Source organism: Haliotis rubra, unplaced genomic scaffold, assembly GCF_003918875.1.
Source record: "Haliotis rubra isolate DU_JTF1 unplaced genomic scaffold, ASM391887v1 Scf41, whole genome shotgun sequence".
In the NCBI taxonomy this organism is placed as follows: Eukaryota; Metazoa; Mollusca; class Gastropoda; order Lepetellida; family Haliotidae; genus Haliotis; species Haliotis rubra.
In genome coordinates this window covers 349,385-376,387 of record NW_025767091.1, presented here as the reverse complement: position 1 = coordinate 376,387, position 27,003 = coordinate 349,385, and the positions used below count along the sequence as shown (strand labels likewise).

Sequence of the window (27,003 nt, the reverse complement as noted above, 5' to 3'; positions counted from 1 at the left end):
CATCTCGGCTCTCGCCGCCTCAATCTTCACGCTAGGACACAATGTTTAATGCGAAAATATATGCATGAAGCATTTTGGTCACAGGTCATAACCTAGCACGATACGTCCAATAAGTTCCATAATTTACGTATAGGTAGCGATTTCTTGCTCAATATGTTCAGAATAGCATGATTTTACCCAAAACTTCCGTCTAAATCTAAAAGTTTTCGTTTACGAGGACGGTATCCATTGCCGTAATATGATTGGCTGCCTTAGGTCACGTGTCTCATTTTGACCAATCACGACCCTTATAGCAGACTGTGGCGAAAAAGCGTCATTAGAAACCAATATTTATCCAATAAAATGGCTTCTTACAACTGTGAAAATATTCTCGACAAGGGTACAGTGACATTGTTGATGTTCAGAGCTTTCGAACGATACCCGACATCAAACGATTCGCCTCGCATGTTATTCATACGAAGCTTCAAAAATGGGGGTATTTTCCGTTGTTGTGTCATGTTACCGAGCGGAAAGCTACTGATATCGGGAAATAGGCGACCATACATATTATTTAAAAAATCTTTTTATAATAATTTTCTGATAACGTAAAAATGAAAATATAAAGGAAAAAGGCACGGGCATGTTACGACATGTCACAAATGGAAAAGAATCGCCATAGCATTTGCTTCTTTCGTTTTTTATCTGGACATTATAAATGTAAGCTTGCATTTTCACATAAATAACGAAGTTTACTGTGAATTTTATTTCTAAATAGCAGTAATGAAAAAAGAAGTTTTAACCCCAAATAATTGCCCACCTAAAATAAGCGCCAATGGGCGATTTATTGAGTGGGCGTCTTTCCGTAAAATCCCGGTAATAGGAAAGGAGGCCTACTTTTAGGTGTATTGTCGTTGATCCAGTCGACCAGGTCCTCCATGGGGTAGTTGCTGAACTCTCCCATGATGCTCCACTGCTGCTGCAGGTTCTGTATCCCTGTATACGCCATCCCCGCCAACACTACCGCCAGCACTGCGAAGTGGGCCTCGTTACGGCCGCACCAGCCGAAGTACTACAACATTCAGCCAGAGCATGAGTACATTGTTCAAGTCACGTGGGTGTATGAGTTTGTTTGGTAACGCACTCAACAATATTTCAAATAAATGACAGCTGCCTGTATATAACAAAGTCTGGACCAGACAATCTAATGATCAATGCTGTCGGGTTACGATGGCAGGTATCAACTCATTCATTTAATTTATTTATAATTTATAATTAGTCCATTTATATTGTGTAAATCCACACTGACAGCGTGCTCATAGCGCAGACAATTATTACCCCAGATAACCCAAGCTGCCTGTGAGGCGTTAGAAGGTAAAAAATAGTCACATGACTTATCTGGCCAGGTACTCATTTCCTTCTGAGTGAACAAAGGCAATTTTGAGCAAACTCACTTGCATAAGGTGAGACCACATGCATCACATGTGCTTTGATGTGGGGCAGGACTGAAGTCCTAGAAACTCTCAGAGTCGAACTGCCAAACATGGTCACCCATGCAAGGACTCTCCGTGCCCAACGTTGCTTAACATCAGCTGATTTGTGACGTGAGCTCTATGCACAGGACCCCACACGACCATTTGGTCACCTTTTGTGACGAGCATAGGTTGTCTTTCAGTGGCATTTAGAAGTTGTACATTGATGTCCAAGATATTTTTATGGATTAAACTTCTTTTTAATTTCTCTCACGACGTTTCGAGACCATTCCAGGTCCCTTCATCAGGTGAACTGGCAGTTAGGACTATGACTATGACTAAGCATAGGTTGCTTTGGACCATGTGTACAGAAATGGTCTTCTTACACTGGGGAATCCTAACATAGTCTCAGCACAATGAGTGACTGCTTTAACCATAAGGTTACCCCAGCCCCTCCTTGATGAGGGTGAGAGAGTATTGTGTGGGTGGCAGGAACAATATACAAAGCTTCTCACCTTCCTGGAGGCTAGCAGTGACGTGAGGAGACACAGGTGCGGTGTCCAGAACAGCTTCAGCCTCATGATCATGATGGCCATCGTCGCGAAGGAAACTTGTTGAAACAAGTGATACACCAGCTGGAACATGGACGCAAACATCACAGATGATAAACTATCAGTCGTTTAATGATGCACTCAACAATATTCCTGTTATACTACATCAACCTGTTATACTACATCAACCTGTCTCCCTGACCGCGTCATACCAAAAGACGCTACAATATGGTACTAGTTGGTCCCTGTCTGGCGCTCGGCATTAATGGGTACAACAAGGACTGGTCGGCTCGGAGTCAGTATAATATGTCTGAGTGGGGTATTCATGCTTCACTGCGGCATGGTATCTCAGTGAGCTAGCACTATCAAGCCAGCTTCAGTCTGGGATAGTACAAGCAGCCACACATACACATACACACACATGCACGTCGTCATATGAGTGAAATATTCTCAAGCACGACGTTAAACCCAATTTCATCTCACCTTACAACCTGTTAATAACTAAGTACTGACTAGACAATCCAGTGATTGATATGGTGAACAATGGTCAACACTGTCAGGTATATAGACACACTGAACCAAATCAACAAGCCTGGACAACAGGATCCCCTACAATGATCGTAACTCCTATCTAACACAGACTTAGATGGTCATAGGGCTAAGATCGCTCTGTGCAAGTGCGCATTGATCCACATAGTTGTCCCTTGTGAGCAACACTGACTGCTAACATGACTCCCATACTCTAACATTGACTTAAAATGGAAGTTGTGCTAAGATTGCTTTGTGCAAGCAGAATATCATCCATATATACTACTCACACTTTGCTAAGGATCACAAAAATTCCCAACTTTACTTAAACATAGATTTAGGATTTGAAATTGTATCCATTTGAAACTGGATAAATAGTAATATGGTAACCCTAGTTAAGGCAAACAGCCACTTAATCTGACCGTAGGCACTTAATACATGAGTAACCATAAAAATGGTTTTCATGGCACCAATCAACCATTCACACATTGTGCCCATGTGGGGATTCGAACCCGGGTCGTCAGCATGACGAGCCGACGCTTTAACCATTAGGCTACCCCACCGCCCCGCCTGTGTCAAGAGATAGGGGACACAAACATTGCTTTCTTACAACCTTCTCTGCAATGTGCAAGATGTATTAACCTTGACAGGTCTGTTAACCTTACCTCAGCATCAGGTCTGTTCCTTCTGAAATAAGAAAAAAATTCACAACTTTAGTTTCATCACAGTAATCCATTTGAGTTTAGTTCCTCACAAATAGAACTTTTGCTTGTCATGGTCTAAAGAGCAAGGCAGCCAAGTTCCACACTGATACCTACCCCTGACTCTCTGCTGTGTTGGAGGCATGTACCGCAGAGCCATTAGCAACCACTGGACTCTTCCACTGAGAGTATTCAGATCTCAATATCTGCAACAAATCAAATATAGACTAGGACCGATTGTGGATGAAAGTAATGCAAGAGGCATTTTTTTGTAGTATTTGGTATCCAGGCTATTTTACCTATTTAAAGGGTGCTGATCATGAAAAAATAGGATACCAAGCTGAAAAAAGTGTTTTTGACCCTCAAAATTGAAAAACAAAATGGCCGCCAAAATCGCCTAAAATAGTGGTAGGTGTACACAGTATTTTCACCTGTGACTGTATCTCTATTTTGTACATTTTGGAAACTTGACCTTTTATGACATTTAAAGAATTTTGATCATGAATAATTAGGATTGCAAGCTGAAAAATGTTTTTGGGACCTCAAATTTGACAAACAAAATTGCCACCATAGTCACCGCAAGTAGTGGTAGGTTTGCACGGTATGTCATCACCTGTGACTGTATATCTATTTTCTAATTTGTTTAAATCTGACCTTTTTAGACATTTAAAGGGTGCTGATCACGAAAAAATAGAATATCAACTGAAATAAATTGATTGTGAACCTTAAAATTGAAAGAACAAAATGCCTCAACATCTTTTATTTGAGCCTTTTTCCAGAATCGGGCCTGGTCTAAAACAGGCTGTGATTCTGGAGAAATGAGAAGCTGTGTGAGCTAGTGAGTAGGCTAACACCTCTTAGTCACCAACATATTGGAAGTTTAGTTTAACACAGCCTATATAACCAGTGGATGAGCTGGCCTTAGCACTACTAAGAAACAATTCACTGAATAAACAGCTTTGATCTATGCAACTGGGATACAATGATATGTATCAACTAGGGCTGCGCAATATAACCGGTTTACCGGTATTTACCGGTTCAGACATGAAAACGATATTGCGATACGCTGATCGAAAACCGGTATTTTGACATGCATTTGGAAAACTCCGTAACACTCGGAAATTTTTTGGATATTTTCGTTTTTTTAATTGTTCTTTTCCCTGTTTCATTAGTGCCAAATGTTAATTACATTTTTATTTTGTCATGATTAAAAGTTTGTATAAACGGTTAATCAATCATAGTGATTTTGTTGTGTTTTTGCTTATAATCAAGCATTAACTCGATTATAAGTAGTTTTTGTTAAAAAAATAATCCTTGCAATATATTGCAATACATATCGCAATATATGCTTCCGCATCGCAATATGCAATACCCACCCCTAGTATCAACCAAGTCAGTGAGCCTGACCACCCGATCCCGTTAGTCACCTCTTATGACAAGTATGTGTTACCGAACATCAATTCTAACCAAGATTTTCTTGGGTTGACATTGTAAACACTTGTGACTTGTATCTGGACGAGAAATACAGTGATTGATACTGTGAACAACCACTCACGTTGTCAGTGTACTATGATCCACCATCATCCAAGCCTGACATCCAATCTGTTTGGAAGCCTCTAAGCACTACTACAGGTTGCTTGGATCTATTCTAACATAGTATCTATACAAGGACAGCAAACACCAAGCTGATTGATACAGTGGTTGACTTACAAAGAACACAGCTGTGAGAAATACGATCAAGGCGCAAGGCAGAAGTAGGGTCCACGTGAGCTTCCATATTGTCTGAAACAGAGTGCAGCTTCAATTAAAACTTTGAGCCATGTTAGAAGGAGCGTAAACATTTGAACAAGACAGACACTACTTAGTAATGTAAGCAGTGTGCAAAATAGTTTCCCAATTTTGCAAGCCAGTCGGGCTAGCTATGCCAGAAAGTTACCAGCCCACAGAATAATTCACTTGTCTGAAATTTGAATGTAGACATGGGTTTCATTATAAAGCTGCTAATATGATATAATACTTTTTATAAGGCCATAATCTTGCATGATCTAAAAGTGTGTTATAACTTAACAAGTCGGAGAGAGTGATATATTTACAAAACGACCCCATGATTTTTCAAAAGCCAGTCGGACCAGTGACTGTTGAGACAAACTGGCCCGATTGGATATTTACTTGCCACAGGCTAGCGGGCCAGTGGCTATTTCGCACACAGGATGTAAGACGATTTCACAAAACTCAAGTCTTGAAAACTTGTGGACTAGTTAACATTAACAAATTTACTGATGGGAAAACATAGTTACAGTGTCATGTGACAATGTATACAATAGAGTGCTCAATGAAGTAATCTTCTGGAATTTGGAGTTCAGTGTAATAATATAAGCATAATATCTTTATAAGGTGAAACTGATCTTATTGATCTCTTAGTTGATGTGGACAGCTAAATTAGTATACTCACGATTTCTTCAATGAAATCAAACTCCTTGGAACAAGTATACAACATGGTGTGGAAGTTTTTAAAGTCAGAAAACTTGCTTCTGAAGATTTCCCCTATGTGGGCCTGGAAATAACAGACTTACAGTTAGGAAAAATATCACTTCCCCTCAGTGTCATGGACATACAAATGCAAACCTACAGTCACAAGTTATAATTCTATTTCGCTTTGAATGTTAAATCAAAGTGCTAAGTTTATTGACTACATGAACTGTTCACAAAAAAAGATAAACCTTATTTGCACTAAATGCTATACTACCTTTGATTTCAAGAACACAAAAGGAGATCTGAATTATCAAAAGCCTCTATAAAATGTTTTCTACCCATTCTCTACAATTTTGTATAAGACACTGGAATTTTACTTGATAAAATGCATGTTCAGTATGGCAAGTGAATTCCTGGCTCAGGACCAATGGCATGATATTATAACTGTTTAAATCACAAATGGAACACATCACAAGGTGATACAGTTACATACATCATCAGCAATGTTCAGCAGCTTCCCGACCACTATTTTACTACAGACTGTTCCGATTGCCAAGAGTATACTCTGCACAGCCTGAAACACAACATGGAAACCTCACAGACATTATGTAATAGAGTACTGACCTTGCTGAATGTTAACATAGGACTGAAGGAAATGCTTCCATGCACAGATCAGTTAATGCTCAAGTATCTGAGGACGAAACTGCTTGATTTATCTTTCTCATACCAGTGAATTTGTCAACATAATTTGCAAGCGAAAGGCCTTTGCAGGTATTGGTCCTATCGGAAACCGAACCAAACTGCTCGGACTGGCTGGCGTTAACTTAATAGATCCAAGGGACACTTATTCGAGGAGCACAGTGGTGTAGTGGTTAGCATGCTGGCCTCTCACGCCAAAGGCCCAGGTTCGAATCCTGGTGGAGACACCAAAATTTGTGACCTGGGTCTCATACTGTGTTGTGTCCCTGGGCAAGGCACCTTTTTTTCGTCCACATTGCACTCAGTCCACCCAGCTGTTCAAAAAGGGAACCTGGGAAACGGATGTACGGACCTATACGGTTGCGCGAAGTGCTTAGTAGTGGCTTTGAAATTGAAAGTACAATTCCATCAGGGTAATAATGTAACGCCAGAGAACAGCGTCGTGTTGGATTCTAGGCGCAAAAATTTCATTATTATTATTATTATTATTATTCTCATAGATGTTTGAAATAACTGTAGTATTCCACATTTAAGCAATACGACAGTGGCTGGTAAATGATCAAGTCTGGACCAGACAATCCATTGATAAGTATTATGAGAAACAATCAGGGTACACTGACTCAATCAAGTCATGGAGCCTGACCACCCATTCCACTGAGTTGCCTCTTATAACCAGCATTAGTTGCTGGGGTCCAGTTCTAATCTGAAATCCCCAAGGGCCATGACCCATCGAGCATGGCAATATTTATCATAAACCAGCATATGTGTTAACTTGTTTGAGTGGCATTTAGAAGTTGATGAAGAATGAGGAGAGTTCTATGGATATACAACTTCTTTAATATAATATGAGCGACGTTTCGGTGTAGCTACTAACACCGTTATCAAGCAAATGATGTACAATACTAGAAGCAAGGTATATATATATATATGTATATACATAGTAAAGTTGAACAGTAAGTGATTGATGTTTGTACAATTAATGAGGTTGATGTACAAGGTTGGAGGATGTTTACACGAGAAGGCAATTGTTACACAAACAGAGTAAGCTATGGGGGATTATTGGGAGGAAGCCAGTGATATGACAGACAGGAGAATAATGGGATTAAGATTGCTTGGTGATGAGTTGGTTGTAGGCAGTGGGGATGTAATATCCATGAACAGAGACCAAGGATAGTACATCCCCACATTACCTGGAAACACAGCATACGGAGCATTATCAGGTTGCTAGGGAACAGTTCTAACCCATTCTCCGCATGGGTTCCCCATTTGGTCACTTCTTACAACTAGCAAACGGGTGTGTACATACATTCCACATGGGTCTCCACAGGGTTGAACCTAAAAATACCATGTCTCTAATCAGCAAAACAGCATACTAAGGGACACAACTCTGCACAGAAAGCATGTAATGTGGAAGTATATCATTACAAATGTACCTGTATTAACATTACTTACCATAATGACGATTTTAAAATGTAGTTTATCTAGCACTGGACGAAGGAATAGAATGATCTGAAAGAAAGAAAACATATTTAATCCTGATTCTTAGAATTTCGCCATCATATATTCCATGAACGTTCTTTCCAAAGTTATCAAGGACATAATAGTAACATACATGATAAGATGATTGTATTCATCATGATGACAATATACACTTGTGTTTTCATACTGTATGTTATCTTACCTTCATGTAAAATACTTTAATTTCATTGGTCAATGACTGTTTAACAAGTTTCCGTGTCACCCTCCAAGCACTTTGCCGAGAAGCTGAAGCGCTAATAATCGTATGACGTTATAATATGACGCATGCCGTCCTCAGGAGTTCGAAAACCGTTCGATCAGCTGTTTTTGTCTTCACTTTGTACAGATTTATCTTAGCGACTTTCACTGCTTTATTTAAGCTATTTTATACATTGAGTGGTTTGCACAATCGGCTTATGCATAATTAATTTTTTTTTATAGCAGTTTTATGCTTGTCAGAATATGTTTCACTGATGTTAAAAATCCAGTCAAGAGGCAGACGCCATTTTGTTTCCATGTCATATAGTCGGCAGCGATCTTTAACATAAAATAAAATGATTTTTTTTGTACATTTAACATGGCGGTAAGATAAATATGTTGTATGCTTCTCCCTCGGGTAATACTGTCTGATGTACGCCTCTTTGTAGCAGTGTCATGAAAACCAACGCTCTGGAGAGCAAATGGTTAAAGTCCATGCACACGTCTAGGACAGGCTAGCATGAGTGATAGACCCTGTACTTGTATAGGACATACTCGTACATGAAGAAGGGTAGCATCTCCACTTGATGTGCACATCAAGAGATGGAACATTAGTATATATAAAAGTCCACACTAAATGTCAGGAGAAGTTTCGGAAGAAATCTGACAAGTTGTGGTTCCCCCCAGACTCGTCAGAGGAAGTTGAAAGAACAGAATCATCAGCAGTGCCGTCATAAGTTCCCATGGGGGGTAATACAGGACGTAAATCTACAGCCAGAGAATCAAGAAGTGGCCTGACCCACCACCGATTCCGACGGATTCTGCAAGCTTTTAGCATGAGTCAGGATAAGGAAAATTATGTAATTTTCTGACTAAGATTGATATTTTATACTTATCCTGACTCATGAGGTCAGCCCTCCCAAACTCCCCTCTTATGGCACTCTGGATTTCCCTGTAAATCCGGGTGTCGGGCATTCATACGGAGAGAGTGACAAGGCATGGTCGGTCAGGTGACCAAAGGGGCAAGGGAGGCAACTCCTGGGTGAGTAGTGATTTTACGTCTGCATTTTAGAAGGGAACTTCAAGGGATTTCAAGTGTTCCACTATCATTCGCAAGGAGAAGGAGACAAGCATTTAGCATTTAGCATGAATCAGGATAAGGATAAATAATAATTATTCATTCATTCATTTGAGTAGTACCTACCCACATAGAGATCAGACAGGATGCATAGAAGGATGTCAGCAGCATCTCATTGCCGAACAGCAGCAAGTAACTGATGGCCAGGCCCATCTGGAACAACAATATGTTAGGGAGGGATGGATGGAATGGAGTTTTATGTCCAGTTCTGCAATATTCCAGCCATTTCACAGAAGGGGACACTAGAACTTGGCATGATTAGCCAACGCTGACACTGCATGACTGAATTAGAGGTGAGGTGAAATTGAAAAGATCGAGTAGCTTTCCATTTATGTGAGGGGTGTGAATGAGAGTGGCACCATAAATAATTAAATACAATTTATGCCTGATAATTTAAGGCTATAAATATGTCTGAGTCTAAGGCTCTGCTGGACATTCACTTTGATTCACTTGTAAGCTCAGCTTACATAATGCCACTGAAAGTATACATACTGGTAGTCTATAATGTGACACTAAAATCTGAAAGAGATGCATCAGAGCCAGGTTTGGGCAAGCACACTAAATCCCTTTGATCTTCTTCAATTCACTATTACGTTCAGCTGATAACACCAGTAGTCCATGTGACTCTAACATCTGAAAAAAATGATTCACAGCCACGTTTGGGTAAGCAGACTAAAACCCCTTGGGCAGAGACTTGTTAATTGAAAATTTTAACTATAAATTGTATATTTATATACTTATCCTATCTCACGACTTGCACCTCTCTCTCTTCATTCGACCATGAGTGGAAACGAATTAAAACTTTGCTCAAGACCTACCTTGCCCCTCTCCCGTGCTGTGCATGCCTTCCTGTCTCAGTCGTGCTCACTAGTCCATGACAGCACGAGGCATGCGCAGTCCTCACCCACGTGATCACCTCACATACTCATTCTCGATCTTGGAGCCATAAAAGGACAAAACCGGAACGGTGGTAATCTATGTAGTGGGGAGGTAGGGAGGGACTTTATCGCGTGAGATAGGATAAGTATATAAATATACAATTTATAGTTAAAATTTTCAAATTTTTAAACTTATCCTATCTCACGACTTGCACTTATCCCACGGTAGGAAGGTGGGTCATAGATTACCCGGAATTCAAGCGATAACAGCTAGTGTTACGCCCAAACAACCGTAGGAAGCAACTGCAAGGTAGGGCAATAACTACCAAGTTACTACGTGCGAGGGTTAGGTCGAACCCATTGACTTATTAAGCACAATTGCTCCCAGGGACCGGGATTCCCGAGCAATGTGGTGTTCAGTCACTACCTTCACTAAGTGAAAGGACGTAGCTTAACGAGTGTAATCAGTCGCATCGCCACGATTTCCAAGGTACCCCCGTAATAAAAGTCAAACGACTAGTATCGGGCCAGCCCTGCTTGAAACAACCCCACAGACACCGTCCCGAGGAGGGTGAAAGAGAAATTGAATCGGTAAAACTCACAATTTTAACGTTCAGTACCACAACATCATCTTATGACTTCCATTACTTACCACAATAAGATCACATAGATGTGTATAGGCACTTAGGAGCATGAACGCTACGAAGTGTAACACTTCGGGAAGGACTCACTTCACTGACTTAATTACTCCGTGGAGCAGAGGACAGTAAGTGAGGTGGCGACTCTCTGTAGTCTCAAACAAATGAGAGGAGAAAATCTAAATCCCGGAAGAAATAAAGACGTAAATCAGAAAAAGTTTTTCAGATTTATTCAGATTGTACACAAGCAGAAACGATCGCGACTTGGGATCAACTGCACAGTGGGATCCATATAGCATCGGAGCACAAGAAAGTTCATTATCTGCGATGTTGTGCCGCTGATAACTGCTGGGCAAGGACGAGTGGTCCAAACTGATGAAGGCCTTGAATATCCGTCACCGACACATCTCTGAGGTAATGAGACGAAAATACCGTGTCAGATCGCCAAAAACACCCCTCCATTATGGCAGTTAACGAGCAGTTGCTATGCAACGCCATAGTAGAAGCCAAAGCCCTGGTTTCATGAGGGTTGACTGCCGTAGGTGGTGGCAAACCGGCAAAAGTGTAGGCTCGTAGTATTGTAGCTCGTAGCCAATATGAGAGTGTTGTGCGAGAAACTTCCGCCTTGGAAGCCGTAGACAAGGGTATAAATAGCCTCTTACGCAGACGGCGGCGCTCTTGCGATGCTTTAAGGTAAATGCGAAGTGCTCTGACTGGACAAAGAGACAGATCTTCAACATCTGCTGGACCCAATATGGTAGACAAAGGCGGGATTGTAAAAAGACGATCAGGTTGACCCGGCAACTGGTTTTTTGCAATAAAATCCCAGCGCAATCCCAACAATACCTTGCCATGTCTACTCTGTTCAAAACGGACACGGTTGATATCTAGAGCATGCAGTTCTGATATACGTGCCGCTGTGGCCAAGGCAATAAGAAAAAAGGTCTTGAATGAAACTTGTTCAAACTCCTTGTCCTGTAAGGGTTCATAATGCTCGGACACTAAGTGGTGCAGGACCACGGATAAGTCCCAAGCTGGTGGACGAAATTTCCTGGATTGGTCGGCTAGCTTAAAAGAACGAAGTAAGTACTGCAGTTCCGGTACCGTCGAAACCTTCGTACCAGAAGTCGTGGCTAGGACCGAATTAAGAGCCGCCAAGTAGGTGGCTAAAGTGGAACCCTTGAGTTTCCTTGTAGCCCGCAAATGTTGTAAATATTCCGCAACAACCTGGGGCGAAGCAGTAGTAGGGGAAGCGATCCCTCTGACCCGACAATAACATTCAAATTTCTTCCACTTATCGTCATACAAAGAACGGGTAGACGTACGATGAGCTGCAGTGATAGCTGAGGCCACTCTGTGAGAATAACCTTTGGCTATTAGTGATTTCTGCAAATGTGCCATACGTGAAGATTGAACGTCTGTGGTGACTCGTGATACACGCCCGAGTGCGGATGAACTAGTAGGTCGTCCCGCACGGGAAGAGGAATGCTGCTTCGACTGACTAGACTTTTTAGGCCGACGAACCAACTTCTCGCTGGCCAAAATGGCGCTACCAAAAGTAGTTGTACTTTGTTGGTTAACAGAATTTTCTGAATGACCTTGTGAAGTAGAGCCGGAGGTGGAAACGCATAAGCGTTGAGGCCTTCCCAAGGAATGGCCAGGGCGTCGTGATCCCAAGCTAGTGGATCTGGAATTGGAGATACGAATCTCGGCAGTTGGGAGTTGAACCGAGTGGCAAACAGATCGACACTCGGTCGAGAGATCGGGTAAATTATCGTCCGAAAAATCTTGGGCAGGAGTTGCCACTCTGTGGGCGACGGGCGACTGGAACGAGACAGAGCGTCGGCAATCACGTTCTTTGTTCCGGGAATGTGCCTGGCTCTTGCGACGATGTTGAGAGAATCTATCAGAAGATAGAAACGAAACGTCCACTGTAGGAGTGCTGCTGAGCCCGTCGACCCTAGGTGATTGATGTACCACACTACCGTCGAGTTGTCGGACTGTATCAGCAGGTGAGACATCTTGAGTAGAGCCGCCCAGTGCTGAATCGCCAGTAATACTGCCTTGAACTCCAGAATGTTTATGTGGAGTGACTTGTCTTCGGACGACCACTGCCCTGCCACTTGATGCTGAAGGAAGTGGGCGCCCCAACCTTCTAGAGAGGCGTCCACAAACAACTGATGGGTTGGACTGAATGGCACCAAAGAGACGCCGGCGCAAACATTCTGTACGTTGAGCCACCAACGTAGAATTGGACGTAGTTCCCTGGGTAACCGAATCAACACCTGAGGGTTGTTGGTTTGAAGATGAGGGCGCAGAAATAACTGAAGTGGGCGAAGCTGCAGTTGACCTCTGTAAGTCAGAGCCTGAGCTGACGTTAAGACGCCCAGCAACTCCTGCCACTGGCGTAGAGTTCTGGGGTGATCCAAGGCTAGCGGAACCAGACGCTGAATTTTGGTCCACCTGTCCTGGGGAACAAACAACTTGGCTTGTTCTGTGTCGAAGATTGCTCCTATGAACTGAAGTCTGCGAGTCGGTGTTAACTCCGACTTCTCGTAATTGAGGAGCCACCCTAACTGTTTGAGCAGCCTGATGGTGAACTCCCGATGGATTTGAAGAACGTTTGGATCCTGTTGTGCCTGAATACAATCGTCGATATAGCTTTCGAAAGTCACTCCCCGAGAATGTAGGAAACTGCTGATGGGTTTGGTCACCCGAGTAAAAAGCCACGGGGCCGTAGAGATTCCAAATGGAAGGACGTTCCATTGGTAGTGATGGCCCCCCGAAGGTGAACCTGAGATATTTCCGATGATCTGGGTGAATCGGAATGTGCAGGTATGCGTCTTGAAGATCTAGGGATATGAGGAAATCCCCTTTCTTCAGAATTGAGCGGAGAAGACTGACCGATACCATGCGAAAATGAGGTGGTTGTTGCAGGAATCGAGCGTTGAATGTCTTCATATTGAAGATGAGACGCAACTTGCTGGAGTTTTTCTTTGGCACCAGAAAAATCGGGGAGTAAAATCCTGGAGTTATGCACACCTGATCTAGGTGTTCTATTGCATGTTTCTCCAGTAGAGTTTGGATTGTAGTCGAAAGGACTGCAGCCCGATCCAGAGGATATATTTGCTGCAAGGGTTGAGTGGTGAGGGGTGGATCCCCGACCACAGGCAGTCGATAGCCGTGAATGAGAGTCATTGTGACAAAAGGATCTCCCAGAACCTCCCAGTTGGGAGCAAACAGACCTAACCTCCCTCCTACAGGGGAATCGAACACTGGAACCACCGGATCCGGCAGAACCAATCCGAGCTCTGACTTCCGTGAGTCACTGTTTGGACTGTCTATGTCCAGTTCCCGTGTCGGGTCGATAGGGGCGACGTGATGCGGAACCACGAAATGGCCTCCTGCCTCTGCCACGTGCTTGAGAAGGCGCCGTGCCTTTCATACAGTCCCGGAGGTCTGGGTTGGAAGGGGTAAATTGTGCGGTTCGGCGATGCCGAATAGAATCTTGGAGCTGAATTTTTTTGCAATTCCAAGAGATCAACAGATACTTGAAATTGGTTAAGACGGTCCACCTTGGATGCGATTTCAGCAATAGCCCCACTGAACACCGTATCCCCCGACCATGGTTGACGAAATAATTCAGCCTTGAATCTATCTTCCCATGAGGAGAAATTCAACGGACCCCGTCGCCGTATTGCAAGTAAATAGCCAAAAAAATGAGACAATTGCTCGAAGACCACCTGGAATTGGTCTAAAATCAGAGTCATACTACCCCTGATGTATGCGTCCTGGTCCGTATATGCATGGTTGACCGCCTCCGCAACAGCGTCAACAGCTGAAATAATGCAGCTAATGGCAGGGATAGCATGGCGAACCGTAGTATCTAAGTGAGCCAATTCCCTGTCTTCCACCAAATACGGCGAAATGGAACGCTTGCCACAGACCATGGAAATGTCATCATCGACTGAAGGTGCCGCTGACCAAAGTTTCACACCATGAGTATGTGCCGTGGATGGTCTGAACCTTGGAGCAGACAAACCATCCTTCGTCCTTCTAAGCTTGTTGAAAGCCGCGTCAAGAGAAGAAGGCAATTGTTGAAGACATGGGCGCAAAGGAAGTGTGATACTGGCAACATCTCTATTAGTCATGGCATAAGACGTGGCCAAATCATCTGGAGATTTACTAAGAGGTAGCTGAAGTTTTTCAACTATCCAGGCTAACACGTGAGCCGGTTCAACAACATCAAAACTGCCATCAGGAGTGGAGATGTCTGACTGCCCAGGTGAAGGGAAAGTAGTCTGAGATCGAGTCCGATCCCTCAAATCCCCCGAACGATTATTGCTAAGTACGCCAGACGATTGTTGAACATGTGAGGACGAGTGACACTGATTCCAAGCAGACGTAACGGCACGAAGCATGGTATCTAAATCCGGCGCTGGAGCGGAATCAATAGCAGGATTCCAAGACTCAGCAATAATCTGTGACCGGGGCAAAATAGAAGTGGAAAGGCGTGAAGGTGAACGCTGATCCACTGAAGCGTAACGCTGCCTAGCAGGTGAAACCACCCGTACAGAACGGCGTTGCTGATGTGTACTATCATGGGAAGGCACTGACCGTAAGACGTTACTAGCACTAGGCTGGCTAGAGGGGATATTCTGATTCCCCTGAGGTGAATGAGACCGATTTCTATTATCCCTCTGACGCAAAGACACCAAGCGGTTAGGTGAACCGGATGGAAATGGCGAACCACTTCGACTAGGTGAGACTGAACGACTACGGGAATCAAAACGCTGTGGTGAGTCGAACGGAAACACCTGTTGAGGTGAATTGAGTCGGGAATGTGAAGCGGTTCGTCCTGGTGAACCTATTTGAGTACGTGAAACAGTACGGCCAGAGGAACCCATTCGACTACGTGAATCAGTTCGATCAACTGAACTCATTCGAGGATGTTCTGGTGAGCCGGTTCGGCCGTGTGAGCCGGTTCGGCAGGGTGAGTCGGTTCGGCATGGTGAGCCGGCTCGGCGATGTGAGTCGGTTCGGCAGGGTGAGCCGGTTCGGTAAGGTGAGCCGGTTCGGCTAAGTGAGTCGGCTCGGCTGTGTGAGCCAGCTCGGCGATGTGAGTCGGTTCGGCAAGGTGAGCCGGTTCGGTAAGGTGAGCCGGTTCGGCTATGTGAGTCGGCTCTCGAAAGTGAACGAGACCTAGAACGACTCTTGCCAGCCGTGGAAGAACGCATTCGAACCTTCGCACCAGATGGTGATTCAACTCGTGTGGGTGAATTGTTCCGGTTAGATGAAACCGTGGAATTAGGAGAACGGGTACGTTCCAACCGCGCCGATCCCCGCTTTGACGATGAATGCTTAGAAGTTCTCGAAGTCTGTGATCGTTCCGAAGAAACAGACCTACGAGATAATGTAGATCGCAGGTCTGGCGTAGAAGAAATATCGGTCGTTACCACCCTGGTACGCTCCTGAGAACGTAAACTGGGTGAGGGAACCTCCCCTAAAAGCCGTCTCACGTTCTCAGATAAATAGGAATCTGACGAAGCGTCCATAAAATCTTCGTCAGGCGAGACGGCCGATTGAGAACGGTGAGCAGTGAGGGTGGGGCGATCTAAGCATTGTTTCTTAGCGGGAGATGGACCAGACCCCGCAGAAATAGTCCTAGCCCTATCTGCCAAACGTCTGGCACAAGCACGTTTGTAAGATTTAAACGCCTCATTAGACAGACCTGAACACTTAGGACAGCGTGTGTCCCAGTCACAAGCACCCACACAATCAACACACGATGTGTGAGGGTCCCATGCTGAAAATACTTTATTACAACGGACGCAAAACTTCCGTTTACTGGCCTTAACAGGCTTAACCATTTTGAGCAATTCTCTGACGAAAAATTTTCCACGTCCACTCAGTGGAGCGACAAGAAAGAGAATGAGTATGTGAGGTGATCACGTGGGTGAGGACTGCGCATGCCTCGTGCTGTCATGGACTAGTGAGCACGACTGAGACAGGAAGGCATGCACAGCACGGGGAGAGGGGCAAGGTAGGTCTTGAGCAAAGTTTTAATTCGTTTCCACTCATGGTCGAATGAAGAGAGAGAGGTGCAAGTCGTGAGATAGGATAAGTTTAAAATTCCAAGTCATGATTAAGTTTATCTTAACAGCTCCAGGAAATGTATGTTCCTAACACACTAGTCATCCTTTAAAGATGGGAAATTTGCAATTGCATTTTGTGCAATTTGCGAAAAAAGACGAGAGAACTACATGTTTTTTCTTTATTTTTTGTGCATTAACAAACATAACCAGGAAAATTTGATAAATGACGCTAACCAATTATTTTTGATGATTGATCAGTTGTAATGAACCTATCATCAATTATGAGATTTACACCAATTCCGAACACTAATATAGACTAGCTGGAATGGCAACACTGTACTGATGCACAATGTTGTGACACTATTGGTTATCTTATTTTATATGCATGTTTGTATGCAAGTAGCTAAAACATCACTTGGTCATTGAGATTAAATTTGTGTATTTCATGCAGATGGAGCTCTGAAATCAGCTATATATTCCGTGAAACAGATGAAGGCTTACCTGCCAAGGTAGCATAAAGCACACGGAGGCAAGGGCTATAGCCACACTGTGGGTGTTGTTCGGGGACTTGCTCCTGGAAACAAAACACCATTGCTACTACGACCGCAAAACATACACATTCCATTCTCCTTTAGCATTTAAATCTGGAGGCCCCTGACACTCTTTAGTCTTATGAAAAGGACCCAATGACTTTCACACTTAATTTTAAGTAATGAATAGTGAGAAATACTTTAGTAAACGAGTGAGTAAGGTTTTACACTGCTTTTAACAATATTCCAGAAATATCATGAGGACACCAGAAGTGGGCTTCACACATTGTAACCATGTAGAATCAAACTCAGGTCTTTGGCATGATGAGCGAGCGGTTCAACCACAAGGCCACCCTCACTACCCCAAAAGTACTTTTAACTCCAAGTATATTGGAAACTGAAATACCTTATAGAGTAATGTCGTTTATATTAGTTGAATCTAGAGGATCGTTATCAAGCCATTACGATTCTGACAAACAATAGAGTCAGTGAGCACTCTGTATTCATATGCAGATAAAATAGTCTGTGTAAACTGTGATCCTCTGATTTAGGTTGAAGATCGATTGTGGTCAGTAATCAACCAATGAAAATCAAGTATCCCACAAAGGGAAGCAACTCCACTAGTTACCGGTAACTGCAGTGCCTTGGATGACTGGGCCAAAAATGCCCCCTCAAACCAGTAGCTGCAGTGGCTAACAAACATGAGAAGTACAGGTATACCTACCTCAGTGTAAATGTTACCAGTAGCATCTGAAACACAAGGAAGGGGTAGGCGAAGCTCTCTCGGAGAGGGGGTGTCCACTGTACTCGGGTGGCCTGAAAGTGACAGCTGGTATTAGAGAGTGTGTTTACTGGTACTAAAGTAGTATTGATGACAGAGTCATATACATGTGTATACCACAGATAACAGTGTAGTATATATGTATACCATAGACTAAAGAGTAGTTTACATATGTATAACATAGATGGCAGAGTAGTATACACATGTATAGTAAGTGAGTGCTTGAGTTTAGTTTTATGCTGCTTTTAGCAATATTCCATCAACATCACTGAGGGGGACAGCAGGAATGGGCTGCACACATTGTACCCCTGTGAGCAATCGAACCTTGGTCTTCGGTGTGACGAGCAAACGCTTAACCACTAGGTTATCCCACCGCCGGTACACACGTGTATAACATAGATGGCAGAGTAGTATAACATACCTCCCCATGGTTGAAGAAGTAGCAGGCCACTGTGAGGATACCACCAAACATGCTGTCACTGAAACACACAAACTCATGTCATTACCCATCATGCTAAAATGGTCCAGGGCTCCAGATAAGGGCCGTATCGGCGTATGTACGGATAAAAAATATGCACGATACGGTAGGAAATAATTTAGAAAACATAGCAAATACGCACCACAGCAATGGTGTACGGTCTTAGAATCATTTACAAATGTATTTATCTTGTTTTATTGTTCATTGACCTGTTTACACAAGAATCAATGTTGTGGTGCATACATGAATCGAAACCTATATTGAACAAATAAGGTCCACATGTGGTGTCCAGATATACTCATACCTCACTCACTGGACACCTGGGTGCTTCTTGTCATTTTATACAACACCTAGAAATATTCCAGCAACTTGATGGCTGTATGTAAATGTCTGTGTCCAGACAAACCAGTGACTGACCAAAAAAGCATCGATCATATAATCTTAGGACAAGCATGGGTTGCTGAAGACCAATTCTAACCTGATCCTTGCTGGGTTAGTGTTGTTTAATGGCACTGCAAACAATATTCAAGTAAGATGACCTGTAATACAAACTATTATGGTCAGCCTTTTACATCGTTGTCCTATTTTCGATCAATCTTTATCTTTCGGTTTATAGTCATTATTCTTTCTTGGTAGATTACAACATTTTCGTTTCGGAGTCAGAGGACTACTATGAATGAGTTGTTTCATTGTGTTCACCGGGGTTACGTTCCATTTACCCTCAATTACCTTACCTGTCTTTTATTCCGTTGTCTTGATCGCTTGTGTTACTGGTCCTCGCCATTTTGAGTTGTGACGTCATCACTATTTGTGTTTCTTCGAATGTAACTCTTTTTATGCATAAACTAATATCTTAAGTTGTTTATTTATCGTGTTACGTTTCCTTTGTTCTCTCATACTTGGTTGTTATGATGAACTTGGTTATTATCTATAATACACTCATACTCAATAATTCTAAGTTTTAACTCTCGCGCTGACGGATCGTATCTGTTCATTCCATATGGACCCGGAAGTGACATAAGTCTCGATTGTGACGTTGTTTTTCTAACGATCAGCTGTTAGGGAGAGCGGTTGTAAACATCACAAGATAAGGACGTGAGTTGACTTCAGTCCGAGTAAGTACGATCTGTCAGCGGCAATCAAGCTCGTCTTTGCGCTGACTTTATTATTTCCAATCTCGTATTTAGGTAACAGTTGTGCAAATCCAGTTATGCATTTTAAATATAATAAGTAATTTGTCTAATAACCTTGTTGGGGATAACATCCCTGATCATCACTATCCATGTAAATAAACTTCTTGTCATTGTTTCCAACGTGTGTTATCACTATATTATTATAATGTTATGTGACAGAAGTTAAACTGTGAAAGGTAAGTTAATTATGGAACCCCTAAACCGTCACACAAACCAATCCTGAACTAGACAATACTCGCTGAGAAACATCCACATTATATCCAATTAGTCACCTCACCTGCTATTTAGTCGCATCTGAAGAATGGCATGTGTTGTGAGGGATCAGTTTTGTTTATTTCCAGTTCTACAGTTATCAGTGGCGTACTAGAAACTGTTTCTCCCCTGATTCCATATGGGTATTGAGAACCCCATCTCACCTGAGGTAAGTCCCAAAGAGGAAGAAGATGCCCATCATCATGCCATTGAGAGCGAAAGCTGATTCCACATAGAAGTAAGACGGTTCACCCAGGCCTAGAGCAAGAAGTCACACAGACACAGTTAGAAAGAAAGTTTGTTGCAGTGGCTGTTTTCTTGTCGCAAAATATGAGTTTCTGTGGTAGTGAGCATGGAAACTGATTAATATGAAGTGGAAGAAATGTTCCACGTTAACAATGTATTAATAAAGTGAGTGAGTGAGTGAGTGAGCAAGCCATATGGTAATCGATCATGGCCAGTGGACATTTCAATACAATGCCTCCAGATGTGGTTGTCCTTCAACTTGTCTTCAGCAGAATATATCAGGGTAGAAATATTAATATAGGAAATGGACATTAACATGATCACTAACATATTTCTCTCAACATCAAACATGTGACAATAGTGACAATTGCTTTATGTTCAAAGAGCCCTGGATTGCTGCTCTCATTCACTTTGAGAACAACAATCAGTTATCAGTCAAGTACTGAAAACAGTGAATTACCTCCCCTGCTTGTCTACAGTTTAGTACCAAAGGGTGAGTAACTGAGTGAGTAGGTTTTATGCCGCTTTTAGCAATATTCCAGCAATACCACGGCAGGTGACAACAGAAATGGGCTTCAGACATAGTACCTATGCAGGGAATCGACCCTGGCTTTGGCGTGAACGTTTTTACTACTAGTACTGTACTAGTCTACCCGACCACTCCACCACAGGGTGTAGATACACTCACCTTCACAGCTCTGGACTGGAGTCTTGCCTTCTCCTCGGTTCACTTGCCAACACATCTTGGTTGGACGATTCAGCTGTGCATTCACGTGTTCAAATATACGATAGCCGATACTAAGCACAACCTGTAGGAACGAAAGTAAGTAATGTGACATTGACATTACTTATTTAGAGATGAATTCTTGAATTACCTGCCTTCAGTTTAATGATTTTAAAGTGAGTTATTTTATGCCACTGTTGGCAATATTCCAGGAGTATCAAGACAGAGTACACTGGGCATAAAACATTCTATGAATGGGAAAATCAAACCACTGTCTTCAGGGTGATAAGTGAATGCTTCAACCAGTGAGCTACCCTACCTCTCCAGACCTTTACAGTTAAATATAATCCAGAAAACATCCAGAGTGAACATTTCCATTGAGAAGGCAAATTTGTTTTTAAAGTTCTTAAAAGTTGACCTCAATTCAAGTTGAGCTGTCAATACTCTCTGGAGGATGTATGTGTGGTACAGATTCAAGGTTTCATAAAAAATGTTTACAAATGACAAGCAAGAGCAAATAGATAGACAATGTTTGACAAAATAGTAATGTACTGAACAGTGTATTTATGTTTATTTAGCTGCCCATGCTTCAATTCTAAAAAGATCTAAAAAGAAAGTCTATTTGCTTGATGACATATTTGAGCAATCTGTCACATTCAGACCCCATCTCAATTCACCTATTTGTATCAAAAGTTGAGCTGTGTACTTACCTCTGGGTACAAGTTAAATCTTTTGAGGACGTTGATGGTCTGGGGATACTCTGTGACATTGTCGTACATGATTTCGTTGAGGCCGTCCATGAATGACGGCGCATGGATCAACGTCTTGAAGTATGAGTAATATAAACCCTGAAAATTAACATCAAACCATGTCATACCTTAGACCCGTTTAACTTAACAGTCATATATAAGACAAAATATTATGGATGTCAACTTTTTCTTTATTGTTTACACAACGTTTCAGAGCCCCTTGCCTCTTCTTCAGGTGAATGAATTAGATGTAATGTCACCTGAAGAAGGGGCAAGGATAAGCTCAGAAACGTTGTGTATACAATAAAGAAGAAGTTGACATCCATAATATTTTGTCTTATACTTGAATACAAACTTCTATATGCCTCTCAGGAACCTTAATAGTCACAGCTTACAAATGTCTCAAGTTGACAGCGAAGTGAAGATAACTGCAGCACTATGATTATTCGTTAAAAGAACTATGAACATGATGAAAGCAGAACACTAGAACATGGTAGAAGAGTTTCCTGTTTCAGTCCAGAACTCCATTTGGCAAAAGAAGATAGAAGTAAGATGTGGTAAGATGATAAAAAGGTGACTTGATGCAGTCACAGCTCTGTGAAAACACTGACTGAGTTTGGTTTTACGCCGCTTTTAGCAATATTCCAGCAATATCACGGCGGGGAACACTAGAAATGGGCTTCACTCATTGTACCCATGTGGGGATTCGAACCCGGGTCTTCGTCATGGCGAGCCAACGCTTTAACCACTAGGCTACCCCACCACCCCCTCTGTGAAAACAGAACATTGGAACAAAAACAGAAACACCAGGGTTCGAATACCCCATATAGTAGTGTGCCATGGCACAGTAAATATTGAAATGGCACGGCTGAAATATGTTCTCTGTGCCCTTTTGACACGCCTAATTTTTCTAGACACATAACTCACATTTAGTCATTTAATCCCCAAAACAATTATTTTTTTCCAAACTGAATAATACCATACATATCTGAATACTTTCTGAAAGGCACACCTAAAATATTTGTCTGGTGCCCGAAGGCACACTTTGATAAAAAAATATTTCTATCCCTGAACACAAGTACACTTTCCTGTTTCAGTCAAGAGCTCCATTTGACAAAAGAGCCAAGCATACGACTGTGGTAAGATGATAGAAAGAGTATCTAGGTTATGATCGGTATCATAAAAAGAAATCGTTCATGCTTCAGTCATGCGACTACAGTCAAATGTAACGGTGGCAACTGGTAGAACAATGATCATCTGATGAAAGCAGTTTAGCACACTGTTTTAAAATCTAAACTTAAAATTGCAACTATTATACTTGGAGTATCGAATGCACTAAATTGTGTAACATGTATTGGGACTCATTCCCTGGGAATAATGAGTTTCTTGTTTAACATGCGGTTAACACCACACTTTGCACATTATTGACGACTCTTTATCCACAAGATTCTTTCTGTAACATTGGCAATTTCATATACCATAGCATTGATAAATGAATGAAACATTTTTTAATAAAAGCAGAAATTGTCCAAGAAGATTGTCCTTCTGTCATTTGCCTTACCATCTCGGTCCTGAAGGCCAGTTCCCTCTCCAGTGTGGACAGATGGGAGAAGTGGCGGTCCTTCTCAAACATTGTGGCAATGTGATTCCTACAATGCAAGATAACACATTAATAAAAAAAGTTTCTTATATATTGTCATCATCAAGTCTGTTTCAGATTATGTTTTTATATTATATGCTCAGTGCGGAGAGATAAGCAAAGCCAACATGTCATTAATTATATTCAGTAGTAATTTTTATGTACATTTGAATTTCGATCATCCAGGTCTATATGCATTAGAACTGTGACGATATATCGGAGTATCGATAATTGTGATACTTTATCTGACGATATATATATCGATACTTTTGTTCGTATCGTGATATGTATCGTTGACCTAAAAAATGTTAATGTTCACTAGAAATTGACGGTTATATAAAATTTACACTGTTACTTGCTATCAAAGAGACTTTTTAAATAGTAACTAAAGAGCAAGGTATTCCGAATCGAATGCCAGTATCTTCATATCGCTAAATCCAGGTCTACCACATGCAATGTGCATTAAGAAAAAAGAAACCTAGGTATAAATAAATTAGGGGTTGGGACTAGAGAGAGAAGGCTCCTCAAGAAGCACTAATCCCCGGCCCGATCCTCCAATGACAACACATGCTTGTATGATGTATGCATCACATAGTTACTATCCAGTGTTCACGATTAAGCATGAGAGTCAGTGGGCTCTCGTCATAACCCTCTTCTTCAGGGGTCCCTAGATTCAAATTACACAGGCGCAAATATCAAGGGTCAGTGAATCTCCTTAATCGTGTTGATATAAAAAAACTGCTATCGTTATGGGAAGCTGCGGTGGCTGTGTCACAGTGTGGGTTAGACAGCTGACTTTGAAGGTATGGCAGGGCTCCAGATAATTTTTCAACATCAGGAGTACGTACTCCTTATTTTTGCAATACAGGGCCCCGTTTCACAAAGCTCTCGTAAGCCTAAGATCTCGTAACTTTTCTTGTAGCATTCGTACCTCCTATACTGTAACATAGGAGGTACGACGCTACGAGAAAAGTTACGAGAACTTAGGCTTACGAGAGCTTCATGGAAACGGGCCCTGGAGTACTGGAAAACCCTAAGCAATAACTTTTCAGATATATACATCTGTAAATGATTCGAAGACAGTGCACCATTGCTGTGGTGTTTTCTAACTTCTTTTCTACCGTATCATGCTTATTTTGTATCTGTACATACGCCGATACAGCCCTTTTCTAGAGCCCTGGTGTGGGTTCAAATCCTGTATGCAACTCAACCCAATAAAAGTACTAAAATCTGTACTTTACTGAGAAGTGTAATCCCAAATATAACATGTGGTACATCACTATGGGAGTAAAACAATTTAAGCTTTTCAAGAGGCTGTCTGCAACAAAATGTGAGTCCTTGAATATTTAACTGTTCTTGTCCTAGTAGAATTTCAGAGCCTGTTTTCTTCAGTTGTAGTATAGCGTATCTTGGGACCCTCTATTATCGCGGTAGTAATGTTGTCGCTATGGGGATTATGAACTCCTACTGACATTTGGCATTTTATATATATTTTGGTTGGTTGATGTTTAATCTTCATTTCTATAGCACATGGTACAAGCAAATGACACTATCAAACTTTTACTAAAGACAAGTAATGAATCTATATAGTTTTAATATTAAAAATTATTTAGGAATTTCATTACGATTAGTAATATCATTGTTTTTAACCAAAAACATCTGAAACTTCTATTAATTTGGATACAAGGTAACAATTACGTAACAAAATAATTTAAAATGGGCCATACAATTTGCTGCCGTGTGGAGGGTGAAGTAGCACAATACGTCACTTCCTGTAATAGTTTTAAGACGGAAAATATGCAAATGACCTTGTAGTTGTCACAGGATTATTCTTCACGAAGTAAGATTTGATTTATGCAAAATGCAATGGCGGTTGGGGCATACTAGTTTCAGAATGTTCCAGAAGTTACTGCAAAGGTGAATACTTTAATAATTCTACCATTACACATGACATTCCAATGAAATAAATCACTTTTTCAAGAGCGATGAATTATTTTTACGTAATTTGCATGTGTAAAGAGCCGATGAGGGGCGTGGTGTTTGTGCTGTCCGATGTTTTCATGTGCAGCGATAATAGAAGACCTGTGATAATAGAGAGTCGCGATAATAGAGAGTCGCGATAATAGAGAGTCCCAGTATACCAGGAGTAAGGAATTGTTCTGCTCCTATAGTCCGAGGCCTATTTACCACCACATTTGTACTTTGTTGTCAAAAACCTTAACATGCTTGTACAAAATGAAAAACAAAAAGACATGAACACTAACACTAGTTGAAATCAACACTTGACAGACAGTTTCTACATCAACACTAGTTTCAGCGCAAACAAATCTTAAATAACATTAACATCTCTAAACATGCTAAAACTTGATCGATATACTGGCTTAGTTTATGATTCCATGTGAAGTGCAAATGTAGCATTAACAGATCAATAAAAGATCCACCTGTCAGTTATGATTTGACTATTTACTCAATAATGACAATGTTCCAGAAATGGACTCCTAACCAGCTGGATTTGCCCTGAATTTACTTTTGCTTGTTTGCACTGGAAACAGACATAATTTGTTTTGGTCTTTAAATATTCTAGGTAAATATTTCAGTGTCTGCTGATGTGATGCTACTTTCAGCTAAACCTACAGAAGGTCAAAATACACTCCAATTTCAACAACAAACATGATAAAAGATCTCCATTTCGCACACCTGGTGTGGAATCCATACTATGCTACTCAACTGTCGCTAAGAATGCCAAAACATTTATTATCATGATTATGTTAAGCTACTTATAGAACATCTACATTTTGTAAACTGAAATGAAGATAAACATGATGAAACAGTGCATGGCAACATATGAACCCCCTGAACCTCTCCTTGGCTCTGCCAATGCAAAACATTAACTTCAATCAGGAGTGGAAAAAACCCATTGCCCGACGCCCGAGTCCAGTGTTTTTTCTGTTGGGCAAGCAAATTTGTATATCACACTGTACCGGTGTCCAGTTGACTTTCCAATGTTAATTATGTTGTTTATTTAAAAAATCAACAAGAAAACATCCGGAATAGTGGAAAAATTATCAGGGCAATTGATTTTACATGTGCCACTGTACCGGTGTACACTAGCAATATTAAAGTTATTTCCACCCCTGTCGGGCGGTGGGTAGCCTAGTGGTTAAAGCGCTATTCGGTCATGCTAAAGACCTGATTCGATTCCCCACATGGGCACAATGTGTTAAGCCCATTTCTGGTGTCCCCAGCCGTGATATTGCTGGAATATTGCTAAAAGCGGCGTAAAACTAAACTCAGTCAGTCAGTCCACCCCTGTCAATGTAGCGAGCATGACCACCCAATCTCGTTTGTTGCCTCTTATGAGAAGCATCAATTGCTGAGACCAATTCCAACCATAATCTTCATTCAACGAGTCACAAATTCCATAAGAATTCAGAATATTCACTTAAAATACTGAGTAGTATATTTGAAATGACAGCAAGCAGTGAAAAACGTCAATAGTTGTAAGGATCAATTCATTAAATGTGGACCACATGGGACAATTGAACAT

At 41.7% G+C, this 27,003-nt stretch overlaps 1 protein-coding gene across 1 annotated transcript in view; it reads right to left on the bottom strand.

Moving 5' to 3' along the window:
• The window catches only part of LOC124287966 (probable C-mannosyltransferase DPY19L1), a 51,246-nt gene that overhangs the window by 2,192 nt on the left and 22,051 nt on the right, over window positions 1-27,003 (bottom strand). Inside the window, exons 3-19 of the mRNA XM_046724469.1 lie at window positions 23,379-23,466; window positions 21,779-21,916; window positions 21,033-21,153; window positions 20,263-20,356; window positions 18,597-18,654; window positions 18,119-18,210; window positions 17,366-17,438; window positions 12,338-13,621; window positions 9,320-9,406; window positions 7,852-7,908; window positions 6,194-6,274; window positions 5,681-5,782; window positions 4,939-5,010; window positions 3,346-3,434; window positions 3,193-3,214; window positions 1,964-2,083; window positions 874-1,048 (exon numbers count right to left, since the gene is read on the bottom strand). Of these exons, the coding sequence (XP_046580425.1) occupies window positions 874-1,048; window positions 1,964-2,083; window positions 3,193-3,214; window positions 3,346-3,434; window positions 4,939-5,010; window positions 5,681-5,782; window positions 6,194-6,274; window positions 7,852-7,908; window positions 9,320-9,406; window positions 12,338-13,621; window positions 17,366-17,438; window positions 18,119-18,210; window positions 18,597-18,654; window positions 20,263-20,356; window positions 21,033-21,153; window positions 21,779-21,916; window positions 23,379-23,466 (2,753 nt within the window). The remainder of the gene's footprint in view (window positions 1-873; window positions 1,049-1,963; window positions 2,084-3,192; window positions 3,215-3,345; window positions 3,435-4,938; window positions 5,011-5,680; window positions 5,783-6,193; window positions 6,275-7,851; window positions 7,909-9,319; window positions 9,407-12,337; window positions 13,622-17,365; window positions 17,439-18,118; window positions 18,211-18,596; window positions 18,655-20,262; window positions 20,357-21,032; window positions 21,154-21,778; window positions 21,917-23,378; window positions 23,467-27,003) is intronic.